At 41.6% G+C, this 21,284-nt stretch overlaps 1 protein-coding gene across 6 annotated transcripts in view; it reads right to left on the reverse strand.

Annotated features, from left to right (window-relative positions):
* TRIO (trio Rho guanine nucleotide exchange factor) overlaps window positions 1-21,284 on the reverse strand; it is a 356,186-nt gene that overhangs the window by 145,948 nt on the left and 188,954 nt on the right. For all 6 annotated transcript variants that reach the window (XR_011430259.1, XR_002802647.2, XR_011430260.1 and 3 more), the window contains exon 12: window positions 110-279. Coding sequence is in view for 3 of the 6 variants with exons in the window: in XM_023625830.2 (XP_023481598.1) it covers window positions 110-279 (170 nt within the window). In the remaining 3 variants the exon portion in view is untranslated. The remainder of the gene's footprint in view (window positions 1-109; window positions 280-21,284) is intronic.

Genomic DNA, 21,284 nt, shown 5'->3' on the forward strand with positions numbered 1-21,284 from the left:
GCTGGACAGAGAATTATGGCTAATTGTTCCAAAAAGTGAGGAGAAGGGGAAACGCCTGGCAGGATTTCTAAGTGTGTGCCTCCGACAGGAGGACGAGGCCGCGGCCCACCTCAGCTGCTGGATGAGGTCCTCCCCCTCCTTGATCACGTTGACCGTCACTTGCAGGGTGGTCTGCTGCTGCTGCCCGAAACGCTTGATGAGGTCCTGCACAGCCTCCACTGACTCGGCGTACACGTCGTCCAGCAGCTCCTTCTGCAGCTCCTCCAGCCACGTCCACAGCTGGGAAGGACAGAGCGCATGGTGAGCCCAGGCCCCGCCACTTCCCGGGGAAGTCCTGGTACAGAGACCGCAGTGACCTACGCTGGAGGGAAATGCTGGCAGCCTGCTCCCAGGGAGACCGGGGGAGGGGGAGAGGGAGGAGCACCCCAAACAGCCCAATGGCCAGTGGAACACACACACACAAAAAAACAGTGTGCAATCGCTGCCTGGTGAAAAAACAAACGGGCAGGGAGCTGAAGGGGACTGTCCCAAAAGAGAAAAAAGGAAAAGGAAGAGGAGTTGCTCTTTCCAATGTTTCCTAGGCTCAATGAGAGTGCAGTGGAAGTGAGAAAAGACCTCTCCGACACTCGGAACATCTGCTAAATGTGACAGGCACTCCTTTATGGGTCTTCCGACTCTTATTTAGCAGATAGTTTTACTTTTAGCAAGAACATTACAAACCATTATTAGTTATTAAACCACTGCTCAGACCCGGATGCTTTACATCCCTCAGAAGACAAGGAAGCATATAATGTATAATGTGCTGGAATAAACTCATCCCCACGCCTGGCAGGAGATTCGGATGTGGCCCTGCTGGGCGACTGTGCGCAGCCCAGGCCACGGTTCATCCAGCCACAGCTCAGTCCTTCGAGGAAACGAGTGTGCATACTGAAAACGCCTAAACACCCTCACCGCCACGACCACTAAAAAGGTGTCAGGGACTTGGATGGGTAAAGATTAACTTGGAACAAGAGCGGCAAGACTGTAGGCCTGGCAGGAGCAGAGCACCTCACCCACTTCCAGAAAGTCCACTGCCTGCTCCAGATCTCTGGGGAGCCATTCAGTGAACCAAAACGGCAATTAATTAAACCAAGTGGGCCCTGGTGGCTTGAAAGTGGTTTGTGTGTGGAGAAAATGCTTCCCGCTTCCTCAGGGATGTGAGAATCACCTCCCATGTCTTCCATGTGACCATTACAGACAGCTGCCTCAGCTGCGGTGTGACGGGGTCAGGGCGAGAGATGTGCCCCGCTGCTGCACGGCCAGGCCGGCCCTCCCGGTTAATACAGCCACACTGCCCCTACCAAAACAAACTGTACTGTATTTGGTCTTTAGTGCCTAAGCCAACCTCTTCTCAAAGTGGCTTTATTGAGATACAACTGACATAATGAACTGCACCAATTTAAAGTGTACAATCTGACACCTTCTGACGTAAGCATACGCCCGTGGAAGATGACTCCCAGGGAGACAGTGGACAGCTCCATCAGCCCAAAAGTTTTCTTGCGCCTTTATAATCCCTCGGTCTCCCTCCAGCCTCCCTCCTGAGGCAATCACCGAGCTGCTTTCTGCCACTATAGATCAGCTTGCCTTTTCTTAAAAAAGTACACAAATTGAATCATACAGTATGGACTCTGCTTTTTGTCTGCCTTCTTTCACACAGCATAATTATGTTGAGATCCATCAATACTATTGTGTGTATCAATAGTTTCCTCCTTCGGATTACTGAATAGTATTCCATTCTATGTACATACCACAATTTATCCATTCATCTGTTGACGGACATTTGGGTTGTTTCTACTTTTGGCCACTAGAAGTAAAGCTGCTGTAAAGATTTGTGTACTGTCTCTGTATGAACCTGTGCTTTCCTTTCTTTTAGGGAAATACGTGGCTGTGGAGCTTCTGGATCATATAGCAGGTGCACGTCTAACTTCCTGAGAAAGTGCCAAACTGTTTTCCAAAGCGGCTGTACCATCTCACACTCCCACGAGCAGCCTATGAGAGTTCCAATTCCTCCACATCCTCACCAATATCTGATGCGGCCAATCTTTTTCATTCTAGCCATTCTAAAGGAGCGGTACATCACTATGGTTTTAATTAGCAATTCCCTAATGATGGCAAGTCCTAGCTAATCTTTTAAGAGTTCTTTTGTTGTTAAATGCATCTTTAGTTGAAAACAAAGTATCACCAGATGGCTCTTGTCAGGTCATATTTTAAACATAGCAGGCAAATTTACAAATTAAGGGAAGTGCTGGCAAAGGACTAATTTTTCAGTCAAGTCACTCAGGGTCCTAAAAGTTAACAAAAAATGTTAAATAAAACATTTGTTAACCTGTCTCATATTATTTACTTATTTTTGTGTATGAGTTATCAAATTTCACACAATCCAAGAATTTTAATTAAAGGAGTTTTAGAGACAAGTTATCTCTTTGATTTTACAGATTAAGGAAAAGAGGCCCCAGATGATGAAGTAACCAGGCCAAAGAGGGCGAAACCGATTGGTATTGCCAAAACCATTGGCAAAGCCAGTATGAGAAAGACGGCCTCTGGATTCGGTCACACTTTGTGTCGATATTGCACTTCAACATGAAAAATGACATTCACCGATTCACCAAATACTGACTAACGCTCTGCACCATTTATGAAGGACCCATAATCAGTAACATCCTTTCTCTTTTTTTCCTTTCCTCTAAATTCTCACGAATATGGTTGCTGCATTTATAAATAATAGGAAGCAGGACGACAGCATTATGATCTTGAGGAATCTCCTCACTTGCTTTAACACTTCCCATGAAAAACGTTCCAAGTTCTACAGGGCATACCATAGAGTAGCAGCAGTATTAAGAGTTGAGGGATGCTTTGACAAAGCACCAGCTCTGTGACCCAACAGATCACTGAACTTCTCTGAGACTCGGTTTGCTACAACAGGGATCCTGACAACACCAATACCGCCCTCAAGAAGTTCCTAAGACGACCAGAGTCGGGGGCAGCAGAGTGCTGGCTGATCAGCAGCGCTCCAGACAAATGTTAATTACCCTAAGTATAATGACCACTCAAATTACCTGAGGGGACAAGATCTGCCGAAAGAAACCGACTTTGTGCCAGTTAGGCTGCTCTGAGTACTAACAAATATTTTACCAAAACAAGGCTGTAATATTTTATTGAAAGAGTCAAAACATTTAACCAAGAACATCCATGATATGCTACCTAATCAGTGGACTTTTCTAGTTGGAATGGTTTTATCAACTTCATGGTAACCTGCCTTCCACATGCCTGGGGGAAGGGTGTTGCAGGTGACCACTGGCCACTTGCTCCCAACAGAGAAAACTCTTTCAGCAGCACTTGGCCATTGTACCCTCCCACCCTCTGATTCCTAAGATGGACATTTATCAAAAAGTGGACTTTTGCAACTGCATTTATTCTGCTATAAAAGGGGGAAAAAACCCCACTTACTTCACTATCTTCTCTCAAAATCCCAACTATATCTTCCATCTTAACACGCATGCTGCACCGAAGCTGCCTCCCCTCGCTTCTGTGGGATGGAACCCAGCGGAAGGAGCGCCCCTGGAGTGCAGCTGCCCTGAATCAGCCCCAGGAGCTAACCAGTGGGTGAGAAATGGAACGGATACAGGGAAGAAGTGGAGATGGGGACGCTGCACACTAAACTGCTGCCTCTTTAGCAACAGTGCTACCTCAGCATTTCAGGCTCGTTCACTGGAGCTGAATGAGGCAAGCAAATGTACATTTAAGAAGACTGCTCTTCTTTCACTGTAATCTAAACAGAAGAGGTACTGATGAGAAGGAAGGCACAGGAGCAACCCTGCCTCGGTTATCAAATCCGTGTCACAGAAGGAGGGGTCCGACGCATCAGACAACACGCTGGCCTTCGGGGACAAAGACACTGACCCCTGAGGGCTGCAGCCAGTGTGGCCTCTGGTTTAAGTTACACTACACTTTTACGAGCTAGGTTCTCGTAACACTAGTAGAAATTAGTATCTTTTCTTTCAAATTTGTTGAGATAAAAGAAACACAAGTTTTTAAAAAGCTCCCTAGAAAAATACTGCCACATCAGCAAAACACAGCAACATCAATTAGGGCAGCTAGTGGACACTGCATGGATCAGACACGTTCAGCATACAGGTGTCCAAACAGCTGGGTCAGGTCTCCCCAGTGTCGTGGGCTCACTGGGCCCCTGCTGGAAGCCCTGGCCCAGTGTCAATCCCGCACTGGTGCCCCACACGCTGCTTCTGAGCCACAGGCTGTCTGTGTCTCTGCCTGATCGCTTAGCAGCCTCTCTCCTGACTCAATCTTGAGACCTAACTCAGGGACCCAGCTTGTGGGGCAGGATGCAGGGCAGGGTGCAAAATTCCTCCTCTCTAGCAAAGACTACCAAAAATACCATTTAAATCATGAGACAAATTTAACAAGTCTCGCTTCTAACACTGTGAAGAGGAGAGATCAAAACTGACTCTTGGAACTGGCCTGAGGCACGATGCACAAGTGTGCTTCCACATAACTCCACTGCAACAGCAGAAGAGTTAAGGTTTTATCCGCAAATGATCATTAAAACAGAACACTTCTCACAAGAAGCAATACAGAATGACAATTAAGAGCATGGGTTCTGAAGCCAGATGGCTGCGTTCAAATCCAGACTTAACATTTCCTAGGCCGTGACCTTGGGGAGAGCACGTACCTGGATCCACGCCTCCGTTTTCTCATCTATGAAATGGGCACGGTAAAATGCCCACCTCAGAGAGCTGCTGGGAAGAGTACGTGAGGCGATACACGCAGAGCAAAGATGTAAGCAAACGTCAGCACTATTATTAGTTTTTTTCTTGTAAGAAAAAGTCTTCTAATAATAAGAATCACAAAGTTTTAAGTCTTCTTTCTCTAGAAATTTTTCAAAATGTATCCAGGTTCCAACCAATTGTTCAAAACAGTCACCTAGTCTGGTAAACTTAACCCTGTCCCACATTTAAATCTTTTCACACCTAAAAATAGTATGAGGAAAAGATGCTAGAATTAGTCCATCACGGTCTATAGAAATCACTTCCCGTTGGTTCCAGGGGAAGTGCCAGGCGTATTTGTGGGTCAAACCTTTTCCTTCCCTCCTGATAACTTTTTTTAAAGAACTAGCTTATTTCCTCAACATCCTGGACATTTCCACACGCGTCCACGGTGGCACATGCTCACCTGCTGGCCGGCTGTGGAACCAGGGAAGGGCCACAGCTATGGAGGAGACCACGGGAATCAGTCCTGAGATCAAACAGCTGAAAAGGGGAAAATGAATGAGGCAGACGGTGCAGGGCTACATTTAAATCCATCATGTCAAAATGCCCAAAGATCTCTTGTCCTGTTAGAATTTTTGTCTGGTCCTACAGGAAATATTCAATTTGGAGAAAGAAGTCTTAGATAAAGGTCATTTCTAATGTCAATTGGTGATGAACTGATGTATACCATAATGCAATATGATTCAGGCAAAGTGTATTTTTAAGCTTTTAAATTGGTGAATTGGTACATATGATGCCTAAAATAACTTCTGAATAAAGGAACGTGAAAAAGTCTCCTGGATGTCTGTGAAATTTTTACCATAAATTTCCTAAGGGTAAAAAAAATTGCACTTCTGTGCAGGCTGTTAATTTACAGTAAAAAGGTGAATCTTCGCCCAACAGCAAGAGAGGAGTTACGCTCTACTGAAGCTCTCAGCAGCATGGATTCTACTTCTAGAACTGTGGCCCAGTCATGGGCTGGTCAGGCAGCCACAGAGTTAGGCAATGCTGCCCCCTAGAGGCCCTCCGAGCAGTGGTCAGCAGCATTTTACGGAAGAGAACTCAAACCAAGCTCACAGCTGGGCTGCACGTGTGTATAGAGCTGTTCACGGACCAGGATCCAGAGAAGGCTGGGCTAGGGAGACACATGAGGTTCTGGGAAGAAGCTCCTGTGATAAAGGTGTGGGAGAGCCTAGTCTTGGATCCTGCACCACCTCCACCTTAGCCCCTTCCCTACAGGGGTCTGTGCTGGGTGGAGCCTAAAGGAGGAACCTCAGCTTTGCTGGGAGAAACCTCCTGAAAAAGTCCCTTCCTCACTAACCAGAGAGGGGAAACCCTACCAGAGAGGGCTCCTACAGGAGCTCACTGGGGTGATGGATCCCAGGAAAAGACTGAACTTCCAGCCGATTCAGTGGGTGGTAAGACTGGAGCCCTGAGATTTGGGGATTGCTCTGGCTGCAGCCTCTCAGAGCACACAGTCTGAACAGAGGCTACAAGCCTGTTAAATCTGGAGGTGGGTCCTTACCCCCTATGTGACTCTGGGAAAATCCTCAGCACTCTCCACCTTCAGCCTTCTCATCTATGAAATGGGATCATTTTACCGTGTATGTCTTCCCTAACTGGCAAGGCCAGTTTGAGAGTCAAATAAGATGACCACAGATGTGTGAAAGTGCTCAATCACTGCAGGCACTTTATAAACAGAAGCTACTACCATTGGTGTCTATTTCTCTATTCTTGTTTATGACAAAGACAAATCACTGGGGGTACCAGTGGGGACGGGCGACCCATAAGGCCAGTGTGGGAAGAATGAAAGCTGCAGCCCCCAGCAGGAGCTGCAAGCCAGGGCAGAAGGAGGTAGTCTCAATGGCAACTTGCAGGTGGAATTTCAGAGGGCGCCCACTATGCACATAAAATGTGATTCAGGTTCTGGTATAAGAAGCAGCGGTCAAAGGGACTGTTCCAGGTATGAACAGCATGTTCTTTGGCCTGAAATGCCCAACTGTACCTTTGGTGCATGTGCCTGTTGCTCTGATTAAGGAGGAGTAAAGGTTTCAGTAGTATCTTATTATTCTTGGGTGAGTGGTAAAAGATGCCTTAATATGATGAAAGGAAATTTAAGAAGGATGCATTTGGGGTGGTGGGGGCAGAGGGCAAATTCAAGTTAGTATCATGAAATAATACCAATGCAAATATGCCTAAGAGAGGAGGAAAAAAGGAGTGTGTCAGGGCAGCCCACACACTAAGGGATTCCCTGTGGGCACTGCAGCACCAGAAGGTGGAAGCATGCAGATGTGTAAGCAAAGCCAAGGTGAGGCACATGTGATATGGCTGGATACATGGCTGACAGACAGACCTGGGTCACTGCAGGAACCTCAACTACCCAGATATTTACATCAAGTCTAATTTGCCAAAAAGAGAGATTCTGAGATGAGCAATTTTCTAATTTCTTTTTATTCCTCAACATCCCTGAAGGATAAGACACTCACTGAAGTGTTGAGTTTGGGAAAACCTCTGCCCCAACCCCAGGTTACCCCAGGTCATTTTGAGAGCAACCACTGACTCCCTGAAATGGTCAGCATTTGGTCAAACTGTAATTCCTCTTTAACTCTTCAAATCTCTGGAGACAGCGCACGTTCCTGCAGCCTGCCTCCTTTTCCCACGGCTAACACTTTATTCTTGCACTCTAGCAGCATGCAATGATCCGGAGCCTCGTCGACATCAGCTCATTCTCTTTTGCCCTCTCCCCCACCAAACTGGGGGCTGGAGAACTGAAGGCAGCACCACACCTGATCCAAACAGCAGAGAGAGATGACTGCCCCCTGTTTATGATTCTGTGCTGTTTACTCATTACAGTTGAAGGCGTGACTTGGGGTCATGACATTATTGTGGACACTGTCAATTAACACATGTAAGATTATTTTTTGTTTAACACATGCTGTGGTCACCAATGTCACCCTTATTCTGTAACCTGCCTAGGTTAGTGTTTCTGATTCAAAACAGACTCATATATCACAACCTATGAATGAAATTTCTGTGATAGATTTCGACTGATTTCTGCTGAGATCTTTTGGGATCCTATTCTATTATCTGACATATCCAACAGACCCTGGTCTAGATTTGATCAGCATGTCTGCCACCAATCCACCCACTCACGAGCTCTCTGCACGGGATGGAGACCAACATTGGAAACATGCTCTGGCCCCATGGACGTCATCCACTGACCCAGCCCCCACTGACAGCCTCACTTGCAAGGGTTTAATGCAGCCACCATTATTTCTGCTACAGCACCAAGTCTCTCCTGGCTTTGTGGCAATTTTCCCATTTTCAAGATATTACAGCTCTCAACACAACAAAGGCAAGTTTTCAGGGTGCCTGAATACAGACGAGCAATCTCTCCAGAGGTCACACATGGACACAAAAGTGCTGAATAGGTTAGTGGGGTCAAGTCAAAGACATGACGACTGCCCAGGCTGCTCCACTACAGAAGGTGAGACCAGGGGTCAAAACCACCTGTCCGCTGGGCCTCAAGTCCAACTGAGATGACTGTGTGAGCAAGCCTGATCTGACTGTGGGTCTGGACTAGAAATTACGTCCTTATTCACAAACTGGTTATGAGTAATGTCTTACTATCAAAACACTTTCTTCCTGGCATCTTCTACCTGGAGATCAGTATACGAGATAAAGACAGTCTTGGTCCTGTTTTAACTGACATCCTCATTTTACAGCCATTCAGCAGTCTAATTCCAGTGACTGTGCTAACAGACAGTCCTCATTTTTCTGTCTTGTCTACAAATTAAATGTCAAGTGCCTGGTCAAATGCTCACTAATTCCACTGCATGCCCTTCATCAAACAAGAAACCCAGTGAAGAACGAAATAAAGTTAACATGCTATAACTTGTTCATTCACTACTTCCTTTGCTCACAGTTTATAAACTGTCTTTTCTAGAACTCTGCCTAGGACTGACCTCACCTGAGTAATATGCAAAATCTACCTTCTTTAAAAAGCACAAGTGCATTTTCAGCCTTCTGGTATCTCTTCCCTTTCCCACAGTTCCTTAAAGATTAATAGACCCAGTTTGGTGACCTAATTATTAAGTTTTTTCACTACCCAGGGATCTAATTTGTCTTGGAATAGAGACATGAACTCATTTAGGAGAAATAAATCCTTTCTTATAAAACTTTCACCCATTTTGGTCTTTAGCTTCTTCTAACTCAGTCTGAAGAGCAGTCTCCTTGAGAAGAAAAAAGCCAAGTGAGAGCTGATGACGTCTACTTCTACTTGTATCCATCAACATCACTGGTCCCAAGTAGAAAGCCCAACCCTTCCTTCACCCCGTGCTTCTGAATTTTGTGCTTTAAAAAAAGAGAAAAAAAACCCAACAAAACCTAAAGAGCCTGTTCAGTCTCTACAAGCCTAGCGTACCTAGAGCTTACAAGTTTTCCTGACGAAACCCTAATACATTGTTGGTGATCAAACTTTCTATCACTTATTCAATAAAAAGAACAACAATCAGTAACAAACAATATATATCACAAATACATAGAGAGAGTTTACTTCTCTCAATTAACTGGAGACCTATCACATTTAGTTTATGTCGCTGAGTATCAAATAAGAAATTAAGATTTTAAAAATGCCCTATAAAAAGAAGTCTAACAAGTAAACGAGATTACATATATATCCACTTCCAGCTAGGCATTTTAAGACCTGTAACGTTGCATTTGCTGAACTTCTGTTGAAGCACCTCACCTTTCGATTACATTAACTGAGGCCAATCCACAACCAACTAATCAAAGCAGAATTTGCAACTCTCCATTTAGAAGTGACCTTTCAACAAGGAATCCTAAGATTCGGAGTCAGTGTAGCAATCCCTGCCATAATACTGAGTTATAAAGAAAGCCAATATAGCATGGCATTAAACAATTCATTTAATAATCACATACTAAGTGACCATTGTGTTAGGTGTATTAGAGTTCTCTATAATTTTCTGCACTAATTTCTAATTTCTCTGTTGACATAAAAATGTTCTCTACCTGAAAATATTGGGCCAATATTAAGAATTAGAAAATTCATGAATTTAAACCAGTTTTAAACTATTCTATAGAAAAAAGTTAATGTTTTACGTGAATTAAACTATTCTGACAAAGGGCTTTCCTTTTAGATAACATTTCTCTGGCCAACACAAATATTTTACACATATGTATCCAAAAAAAATCATTCATTTATTTTGCAGCTTTGGCTGGAAACAAAAGTATTTAGTAATGTGTACAAAATGATTTATGCCAGTTTGCATGGAACCATGAGTAAAGATTCTTTATAACAGTCTACTCTTCCCTGAAGGACAGGAGGTGCAGACAGAGCTGGAGTTGAGCACCCACTAAGAAGGATTTGAGTTTTGAACTTAAGAGAGGGGTCACAGGGGGGCACTTACTCTGAGAAAGGGCACCAGGAGTGGATTAAGCAGATCTTGTTGATCAAAGATGAGTGAGGAAGATACCAGATTATACCTAGGTATTTATACTTTTGCATCTTATATTTAAATATGTATCATTTTGTCTGTCGAGTAAGTTATAATGGGGGTAAGGAGGAAAATAAAGGAACATTTATTGGCAGCTGCAATGAGACAAGCACTGTGGTGTTTCACTTACGTAATTTCACTCACTGTCTCACACCCCTTACAGACTTCTCATTCTGAAGCAGAGAAAGCTGAGGCACCACAGAGCAACCTGTCCCAGATCACTCAGCCAGCTAGGGCATATGTTATACTATAATATACTTTCTTAATTATTTTAATAAAGATTATATTTTTACAGGAAGAAAGCATAAATGACAATCTATTTTTTTGGATATTTCCACCTATGAGAAGCCCACCTATTTTATTTTTTTAAATTCCAGATACCACAATCTATGTGAAGACATAGTTGCTAAACCAGTAGGGAGCAACCGAATGCCCAAAGTCAAATCTAATCCTCAACAGTGCATGGGATGATGAGGTAGTAGATGGCTCTAGGTCTTTAGTTTCCTCTTGCTTTGCTGGCTTGTGGCCATTTAATTGATCATTTGTATCTACATCAGATAAATAAAGAAATCAAACGTTTAAAAGTGCATGTAGAGAGTTCAGCTACAGAACTGAATGTTAAACATAAAAATTATTGAGATTGGATCATATAAGGTAAATTTTATCTCCTAAAATATTATGCACTGGATCTTAACATTTCTCACTGACAAATAAATCAAAGCAATCCTGGACTTTTGGGATGATAAAAAGCTGGAGATCACTCATACATTGCTAGCAGGCCTGTAAAACGGTACAGCCATTCTGAACACAGTTTGGCAGTTTCTTTTAGAACAATATGCACTTACCAAATGACCTAGCAATTGACACCTTGGGCATTTATCCCAGAGGAATGAAAACTTGTTTTGACACAAAAACCCACATATAAATGTACATAGCTTCTCCTTTTGTAACAGCCAAGAACAGAAAATAACTCAATTACCTCCTAATGGGTAAATGGTTAAACAAACTGTGATATATCCATATCATGAAATGCTATTCAGCAATAAAGAAGAATGAACTATTGATACATGCAACTAGGTAGATGGATCTCAATGGAATTGTGCTGAGTAAAAAAAAGCCCATCTCTAAAAGTGACATATTGTATGATTCCATTTATGTAACATTTTTGAAATAAGAAAATTATAGAAATGGAGAACAACAGATTAGCGGTTGCCAGGAGAAAGAGATGGGGGTAGGGGTTGGGTTTGATATAAGTAAGCAGCCTGAGGGAGTGATGGAAGAATTCTCTATGATTCTGTATATTGAAAGTGGTGGTAGTTACACAAATCCACACAATAAAACTGCACAGAACTAAACACATAGACACACACAAACACATGAGTGCACGTAAACCAGGGGAAATTGCAATAAGCTCTGTGGATTGCAGCAAAGTCACCCTCCTGCTTTGACTGTGGTTATACAAGACGTGACAACTTGGGGAGGCTGGGAGAGGGTTCATGAACCTCCTGTCTGTTCATTTTTTTCCAACTTCTTGTGATTATAAATATTTCAAAATAAAAAGTTAAGAAAAAAAGAAGCTGGGGCATTCAGAGGTGATGCAAACATCATGGCAGAGTGAGCTCTGCCCTTAAACTCTCTCCCCTACAATACAATGAAAAGGACATTCATGTATCAAGAAAGGACATCCACACAACACAAAAGATGTCAGAGAGACCCACACAGCCATATGTCTGAAGGTGGAGGTGGTGGACCCCCTGGAGGAAGTGGAAGGAGGTAAAGGGATCTCCTCTTCCTCCCTCAACAGGAGTAACACAGGGCGTGGAACCACATGTGGCTCTGAGAGAAGAGGGGAGGGGGCGACACTCCATGGAAAAACCATCTCTCTCCAAGGTCCCTCACAGCCTGTGGGAAAGACCCACACACAGGTGGCTGAGCCACTGTGGGGTGTCTTCATCAAGCCAGCACCCAAGGAGAACAGACAGCGAGGGCAGAGTGAAAATGCTCCTGGGAGTGCACAGGCGAAAGGAAGCATCCCTCCCCTGGCCCAGTGCTCCAGCTCAGCCAGTTGGCCAGAGAGTCTATGCATATGACAGAAAAGCAGCAGCTGTGAGTGAGCAAGCTGCTGTTCATGGCAGGCTCAGAATGCACAGCTCTTCACCCCCTCCCAGTGGAGGCAGGTAGAAGCTGCGACCACATACTACCACTATGCAGGGGCACTAATCCATGCTATTGAACAGTATGAAGAGATATAGTAATACTCCAGACCGGAAGGAAAGTTTCAAATAACCAAAAATCAATCCTGAATGCACAGAAATTTATAATCGAAATGACAGAGAATTCAAAATAGCTACCATAAAAAAACTCCATGAGTTACAAGAAAATACAGATAGGCAGTTCAATGAAATCAGGAATAAAATTCATGAACAGAGGGAATTCTTCACAAAGGAGATTGAAACTACAAAGAAAAACCAACAGAAATGTTGGAGATGAAAAACACAATGGGCGAGAAGAAGAAAAATCTGGACTCCCTGAATAAAAGAGCTGATATTATGGAGGAGAGAATTAGCAGTCTGGAGGAGAGAAATACAGAAATGCTTCAGATAGAGGAGGAGAGAGAACTAAGACTAAAAAGAAATTCAGAATTTCTCCAAGACATATCTGACTCAATTAGGAAATGCAACATAAGCAATATAGGTATCCAGAGGGAGAAGGAGAATGGAGCAGAAAGCTTGTTCAAAGAAATAATAGCTGAGAACTTGACAAACCTGCAGAAGAAGCTGGAAATACAGGTGAAAGAAGCCAACAGAACAATTAATGATATCAACGTAAAAAAACCTTCTCCAAAGCATATAGTAGTAAAGCTGGCAAAAGTCAATGACAAAGAAAAATATTAAGGGCAGCAAGGCAGAGGAAAATAACTTACAAAGGAACCTGTACCAGGATTTCAGAAGATTTCTCAGCAGAAACCTTACAGGCTAGGAGAGAGCAGAATGCTATGTCCAAAATTCTGAAAGACAAAAACTTTCAGCCAAGAATACTCTATCCAGTGAAAATATCCTTCAGAAATGAAGCAGAAATAAAAACTTTCACAGATAAACACAAGTTAAGGGAGTTCATTGCCACAAAACACCCCCCACAGGAAATTCTCAAGAAGGCCCTCATACATGGGGGGGGGGGGGGAAGGATTTACAAAGCCTTCAGTAAGAAGAAAAATAGGTAGACAAAACCAGAAAATTGCAGCTATCAGAATAGGTTAGCAAACACTTAATTATAACATTAAAGATAAAGGGAAGGAAAAGATAAAAAATAAATATAATCTCATCATTTAAACCAAACTCACAACATAAGATGGCATAGTTGTGACAATAATAACTTAGAAAAGGAAGCGGAAAGGGATGGAATCAGCTTAGTCTAAGGAAATAGGAGGCTATCAGAAATATCTCATCTATGAGATTTTTTTTATACAAACCTCATGGTAACCACTAAACAACTAATCAGAACAGAGACACAAATGATAAATAAAGAGAAAACTAGGAAAACCATCACAGAAAACTACCAAACTGAATTGGTAGTCCAAAATAGATGGGACGAGAAACAAGGGAAATGCAGAACCACCAGAAAACGAGTGATAAAACGGCAGAATTAAGCCCTCATATATCAATCATCGCACTAAATGCAAATAGATTTAATTCTCCAAACAAAAGACACAGAGTGGTAGGATGGATTTAAAAACAAGACCCAACAATATGCTGCCTCCAGGAAACATCTCTGATCTAAAGACAAACAGAGGCCTGGAATGAAGGGATGGAAGACAATACTCCAAGCTAATGGCAAACAAAAGAAAGCAGGTATTACCATACTTATCAGACAAGGTAGACTTCAAGATAAAACAGGTAATGAGAAACAAAGATGGGCAGTATATAATGACAAAAGGGACACTCCATCAAGAAGACCTAACAACTTATAAACATATGTGCACCCAAGACAGGAGCACCAAAGTACATAAAGTGACTATTAACAAACCTAAAAGGAGATATTAACAACAACATAGTAATAGTAGGGGGTCTTAACACTCCACTTACACCAATTGATAGATTATCCAGACAAAAGTCAACAAGGAAATGGTCGATTTAAAGGAAAACCTAGATCAGATGGACTTAATAGATATATAGAACACTCCATCCAAAAACAGCAGAATACACATTCTTCTCTAGTGCACATGGAACATCCTCAAAGACAGACCATATGTTGGGAAACAAGGTAAGCCTAAATAAATTGAAGAAGAGCGAAATCATATAAAGCATCTTTTCTGACCACAAAGCTATCAAACTAGAAGTCAACTACAAGAAAACAGCTGGGAAAGTGATAAATATATGAAGACTAAATAACATGCTACTGAACAACCAACGGATCATTAAATAAATTAAAGGAGAAATAAAAAAAATCTGGAGACAAATGGAAATGAAAAAACATGACAACTCATATGGGATGCAGCAAAAGCAGTCTTAAGAGGGAAATTCACAGCAAAACAGGCCCACCTTAACAAACAAGAAAAATCGCAAATAAGCAATGTTAAACCTAACAGAATTAGAAAAAGAACAAACAAACCCCAAAGTCAGCAGGAGGAAGGAAATAATAAAGATCAGAGCAGAAATAAATGAAATTGAAACATAAAAAACAGTAGAAAGGATCAATGAAATGAAGAGCCGGTTCTTTGAGAAGATAAACAAAACTGACAAACCCTTAGCCAGACTCACTCTGAAAAAAACAGAGAAGGCTAAAATAAATAAGATTAGAAATGAAAGAGGAGAAATTAAAATGGATACCACAGAAATATACAGCATTACAAGAGGATACTATGCAAAACTATATGCCAACAAATTGGACAATCTGGAGGAAATGAATAAATTCTTAGACTCATACAACCTCCCAAAACTGAATCAAGAAGAAATCGAGAATCTGAATAGACCAATCATAAGTAAATAGATTGAAACAGTAATCAAAAATCTCCCCCAAAATAAAAGCTCAGGACCAGATGGCTTCTCTGGAGAATTCTACCAAGCATTCAAAGAAAGTTTAATACCTATCCTTCTCAAACTATTCCAAAACACTCAAGAAGATGGAACACTTACTAAAACATTCTACAAAGCCAACATCACCCTGATACCAAAGCCAGAAAGGACAACACAAAGAAGGAAAATTACAGGGCAATATTGCTGATGAACATAGATGCAAGAATCCTTAACACAATATTGGGAAACTGAATACAGCAAAACATTAAAAAGATCATACACCATGATCAAGTGGGATTTATACCAGGGACACAAGGATGGTTCAACATCTGCAAATCAATCAATGTGATATACCACATCAACAAAATGAGGAATAAAAAACATATGATCATCTCAATAGATGTAGAGAAAGCATCTGACAAGATCCAACATCCATTTGTGATAAAAACTCTTAATAAGATGGGTATAGAAGGAAAGTACCTCAATAAAGGCCACATATGACAAACTCACAGCCAACATCATACTCAATGGGGAAAAACTGAAAGCCATCCCTCTGAGACCAGGAACAACACAAGGGTGCCCACTCTTCCCATTCTTATTCAACACAGTACTAGAGGATTTGGCCAGGAGCAATAAGGCAAGAAAAAGAAATAAAACAAAACCAAATAGGCAATGAACAAGTGAAGCTCTTGCTGTTTGCAAACAACATGACTTTATATATAGAAAACCCTACAGAATCCATTGGAAAACTATTAGAAATAATCAACTACTACAGCAAAGTTGGAGGGTACAAAATCAACTTACAAAAATCAGTTGCATTCCTATGCTCTAATAATGAACTAACAGAAAGAGAAGTCAAGAATACAATCCCATTTACAATTCCAACAGAAAGAATAAAATATCTAGGAATAAATTTAACCAAGGAGGTGAAAGACCCATGAAATGAAATGCAATGAAATACAATGAAAACTATAAGATATTATTGAAAGAAATCAACAATGTCATAAAGAAATGGAAAGATATTCCATGCACATGGACTGGAAGAATAAATACAGTCAAAATGTTCAGACTACCTAATGCAATCTAGAGATTCAATGCAATCATAATCAGAATCCCAATGACATTCTTCACAGAAATAGAAGAATCCTAAAATTCATATGGGGCAACAAAAGACCCTGAATAGCTAAAGAAATCCTGAGAAAAAAAACAAAGCTGGAGGCATCACAACCCCTTACTTCAAAATACACCACAAAGCTACAGTAATCAAAACAGCATGGCACTGATACAAAAACAGACACACAGATCAATGGAATAGAACTGAAAGCCCAGAAACAAAACCACACATCTACGGACAGCCAATCTTCAACAAAGGAGCCAAGAACACACAAGGGAGAAAAGAAAGTCTCTTCAATAAATGGTGCTGAGAAAACTGGACAGCCACATGCAAAAGAATGAAAGTAGACCGTTATCTTTTGCCATACACAACAATGAACACAAAATGGATCAAAGACTTGAAGGTAAGACCTGAAACCATAAAACTCCTAGAAGAAAATACAGGCAGTACACTCTTTGACATGAGTCTTAGAAGGATCTTTTTGAATACCATGTCTACTCGGATGAAGGAAACAAAAGAAAAAATAAACAAATGGGACTACATGAGACTAAAGAGCTTTCTGAAAGGCAAAGGAAACCATGAACAAAACGATAAGATAACCCACCAACTGGGAGAAAAGATTTGCAAATCATATATCCAATAAGGGATTAATCTCCAAAATATATAAAGAACTCACACAACTCAACAACAAAAAAACAACCAACCCAATTAAAAAAATGGGCAGGGAATATGAACAGACATTTTTCCAAAGAAGATATACAGATAGCCAATAGGTACATGAAAATATGTTCAACATGACTAATCCTCAGGGAAATGCAAATCAAAACTATACTAAGATATCATCTTACACTTGTTAGAATGGCTATAATCACCAAGACAAAAAATAACTAATGTTGGAGAGGATGTGGAGAAGAGAACCCTCATACACTGCTGGGGGGAATGCAATCTGCTACAGCCACTATGGAAAACAGCATGGAGATTTCTCAAAAAATTAAAAACAGAAATACCATATGACTCAGCTATCCCACTACTGGGTATCTATCCAAAGAACTTGAAATTGACAATTCAAAGAGACTTATGCACCTCTACATTCAGTGCAGCATTATTGACAATAGCCAAGACACAGAAGCAACCCAAGTGCCCTGCTACAGATGAATGGATAAAGAAGATGTGGTATAAATATACAATGGAATACTACTCAGCCAGAAAAAAAGACAAAATCATCCCATTTGCAACAACATGGATGGACCCTGAGGGTACTATGTTAAGCGAAATAAGCCAGACAGAGAAAGACAAACACTGCACAATTTCACTTATATGTGGAAGAAAATTAACACAGGGACAAAGAGAACAGTTCAGTGGTTACCAGAGGGGAAAGAGACTGGGTAGTGGGCACAAGGAATGAAGGGGCATATATCTATATGGTGACATAAAAAATAATGTACAATTGAAATTTCACAGTGTTAGAAACTATTATGACCTCAAAAAAAAAAAAAGCTGGGGAATATGTTTAGAGGTATCACATATATCTTTGAAGGTATACACGGGGGGACGGAAACAGGCATGAACAAAAAAGCAAATCATTTTAGAGAATACAAATAGCAGCAAAAATACCGTTAAGGAAGCCAAAAGAAAAGGCTTGAAAGTTGAAAATCAAATTTTAGAGAACTTTGCACAGGAGATATACGGGATCTGGAGGGGTCAGATGCTTGAGAGGCTGGGGTCACTCAGAGAACTAACGTGTCCCCTCACCTGCATGCCCCATGCCCAACAGAAATGGGCTTCTCTGGAAAGTCAGCAGTGAAGAGGCTCTGCTTTGTGCCTGCCAATGACTACAAGAATCCATCAGAGGGCAGCTGGTCTAGGCAAGGAGCACCATGTACCTTTAGTCAGTTTTCCTGAATTAGTTTAACTACAACGTGTGTGACTGGTTCTGCAGCTCCACAAGGGAAAGAAGATAAAAGAAATGTGGGCCCGTTGAGCAGTGGCAGGTTGAGAAAGTACTGGTACGTTTTCAACACACTCCTGGTGCAAACTCAGTGAGGACGAGAGAGAGCTCCCGCTTCCTAGTAACCCTCCTCCGACCACAGTGCAAGGTCCTGATGGCTCGCTCCCTGCTCCCCTGGGAGAGCTGAGCACTGGCCCAGTATAAGGAAAGAAGTCTGCTTGCTTAACTGTTAGGCATAAAAATGAAGCCAGACTGGTATGCTGTGACAAAGAAATCTCCAGGTGGCTGAGAGGCCTTTATTTTTGACTTCTGAATAAAATGAAAGGTTCCTCTTTTCCCAGGCATTACCCCAAACAAAAACTTGTCCCAGTTCAGTGTTGAAGTTTGCAGAAGCAGAACCAAAAGCCTTCTTTACTTAACCCAGCAAGAATCACAGCCCGATTCAAAAGCGGGAATGATCTTTCCTGGGAAACCATGGCTTCTGGGAATCAAGGGAACAAAACCCAACTTGAGGCCACTGAATCAATTCCAGAAATAGACTCTGGTCAAGAACTCAATGTCACCACCTGGTTGCCTCAAATAACCCACAAATTTCAAAGGTAATTATCAATTAGCTCAGGACCTAATTTCAAAAATGACGTTGAATGAGTACAAATGGATGGAAATAATCATGCTTTTGCTATATTTGAAAATGGAAATATGTCCCTCTATCATTAAATCTCAGAGTGATGTGCCAGAAATAGACATCATTTATTCCACAATCTGAGTATCTGCTAAGTCTGGGAGGCAGGCTAATGAGTGGGATACAAAGATAAGTCAGACTCGTTTCCAGTCTTGAAGGAACTTAACATCTACGACGGGAAACAAACGTCTAAAATGCTCCATATACACAAAAGCAGAAGTATATTTTGCCACTAGTGATTCATCTTTCTATCACCTCCTTGTACATTAGAGCTGACATGGGAGAGACTTTGGAATCAATGAATGAAGGAACAGTGGAAAAATGCATTCAAAAGGAAAGGAGGACAGGTGACAAAGGAGTAATAATGGGAGAATTATAATCAGAATTGACATGAATAAAATGCCAGAAAAGAACAAGGGACTAGAGAGATCGAGAGGTAGAAAAATGTAGGAGGGTAAACATTCTCTTAAAATAAAGTCTAAATTTATTTTAGGCCAATCAACATTTCTTTTAAATACTACTTTAAAAACATAAAGAAAGGGTATCAGTCTTCAAGTCTTCTGAGGAGAGGTTAAGCATCTCATGAATTCTTTTTAGAGAAAAAAATGAAGAAAGGGTCCCAGTATGCTTCCAAATCTGGGTTGAAGGATGAAATCAGGGCTGAGACCTTCATCATCCACCTTCTGCATCCCACCTCAAGGTATAAAGTATTTGCCATCTATGTGAAAATACATCCTCCTTTCTCTCTTCCAAGGAACAAGTGTCCTCTATTCTGTCCTCTGGGGCAAGAGAGTGAAGGAGAGTTCAAGAGGTCTCAGCATGCCCAATCTAAGTGCTTGGCTTGTGACCAGACTTACAACCACCAACCTTCTTCCAGGTGTGAGTCTTAAAAAGAAATCCCCAGCAAACACTGAGCAGACATCACCTTGACCTGACACGGTTGTTAATGAGATCACCTTTGTGTTACATACTCATCAGAACCAGAAATTCACTGCACAAAAGAGAGAGCAACAGTTATGCTCCAGATAAAGTGAGAAATAAAACCACCGCTGAGCCTCTGGGAGGGAGTAAGGTTAACTTCCGTGTCATGAGAGCCTGTGACAGCGAACTTCAAAAAAGCTTCATGTGTTTATCCTCCTCTTTGTAATTTTAAATGGTATCATCTGCTTGAAAATTAATTCAGATAACATAAATGTTTTAGCAATTTTTCATTCATCTGATTCATTAAAATATTTAGTGACTTTATACAAACACATATTTATTTAATTAGCGTGATTTCCTCCTCTTGGCCCTTCTCTTCCCTCCAATTTCATTTTAAACTAATTAAGTGCGTTCTAAACAATATGAGTTTTCATTCAACAACCAGTTTCAAAACACAAGGACTGAAGATACCACCTCTTCCTGCACAAAACTTACCAAATATCCCTGTGGGTTTCAGGGCATGCATACAGCACAGAGAAAGGAGACTGAGGAAAATTCTGGGGCTGGTCAGGAAAAAATTAATTTACCAAGAAAATGGCTGGTGCTAAAAATGCAGTCCCAGCACCTGGCAGGGGGAATGAGGTGGCACTGTGCCCATGAGCTGCCGGCTCTCAGAATGTCTGTGCTGCTGGCACCCGGGCACAGGTGGGGCCTGCTGCACACTCCCCCAGCTGGTCACTGAATCCTTCCTCAGCCCCAGGTCACTTGAGGGGCGCACAGTTAAAAGGAACCAAATCAGGGTAAACAAGCCAGTGTCTCTGCAACTGTGATGGTCTTCCACGTAAACAGGCAGGAATGAGTGAGCTGCACCTGACATTCTCGAGCTGTAGGAGTGAGCCACTCCACCTTTAGACAGACTGAAGGCCTCCTCGTCTACGAGCCTCATACACACTAGAAGTGCCTATGGCATAAATCAATGAAACACAATGTATTTTCACTTTTAAATAAATTTTCAAGCCTAGGGGACAAGACAGACTCTATAGTTTCCTAACTGAAATGCTCTTAATTGTAAGATTTTTCCTTAAAAATCCTTAAAAATGCTGTTGATGTCACAAAACCTAACAAACCCAAACAAAGTCTCTGGAGAACGGCTTCTGTAAAATGCTTCCCTTCCAGTTTCCTTTTGTGACTCTTTCTGAAAATCTTAACAAAGCTGAAAAGGTGATCTAAATCATAAATACCACTCCATGGAAAGAGCCTTTTCTGTCCCCAAAGTAAGTTAAATCTTT

The sequence above is a fragment of the Equus caballus genome, chromosome 21 (genome assembly GCF_041296265.1).
Source record: "Equus caballus isolate H_3958 breed thoroughbred chromosome 21, TB-T2T, whole genome shotgun sequence".
NCBI lineage: Eukaryota > Metazoa > Chordata > Mammalia > Perissodactyla > Equidae > Equus > Equus caballus.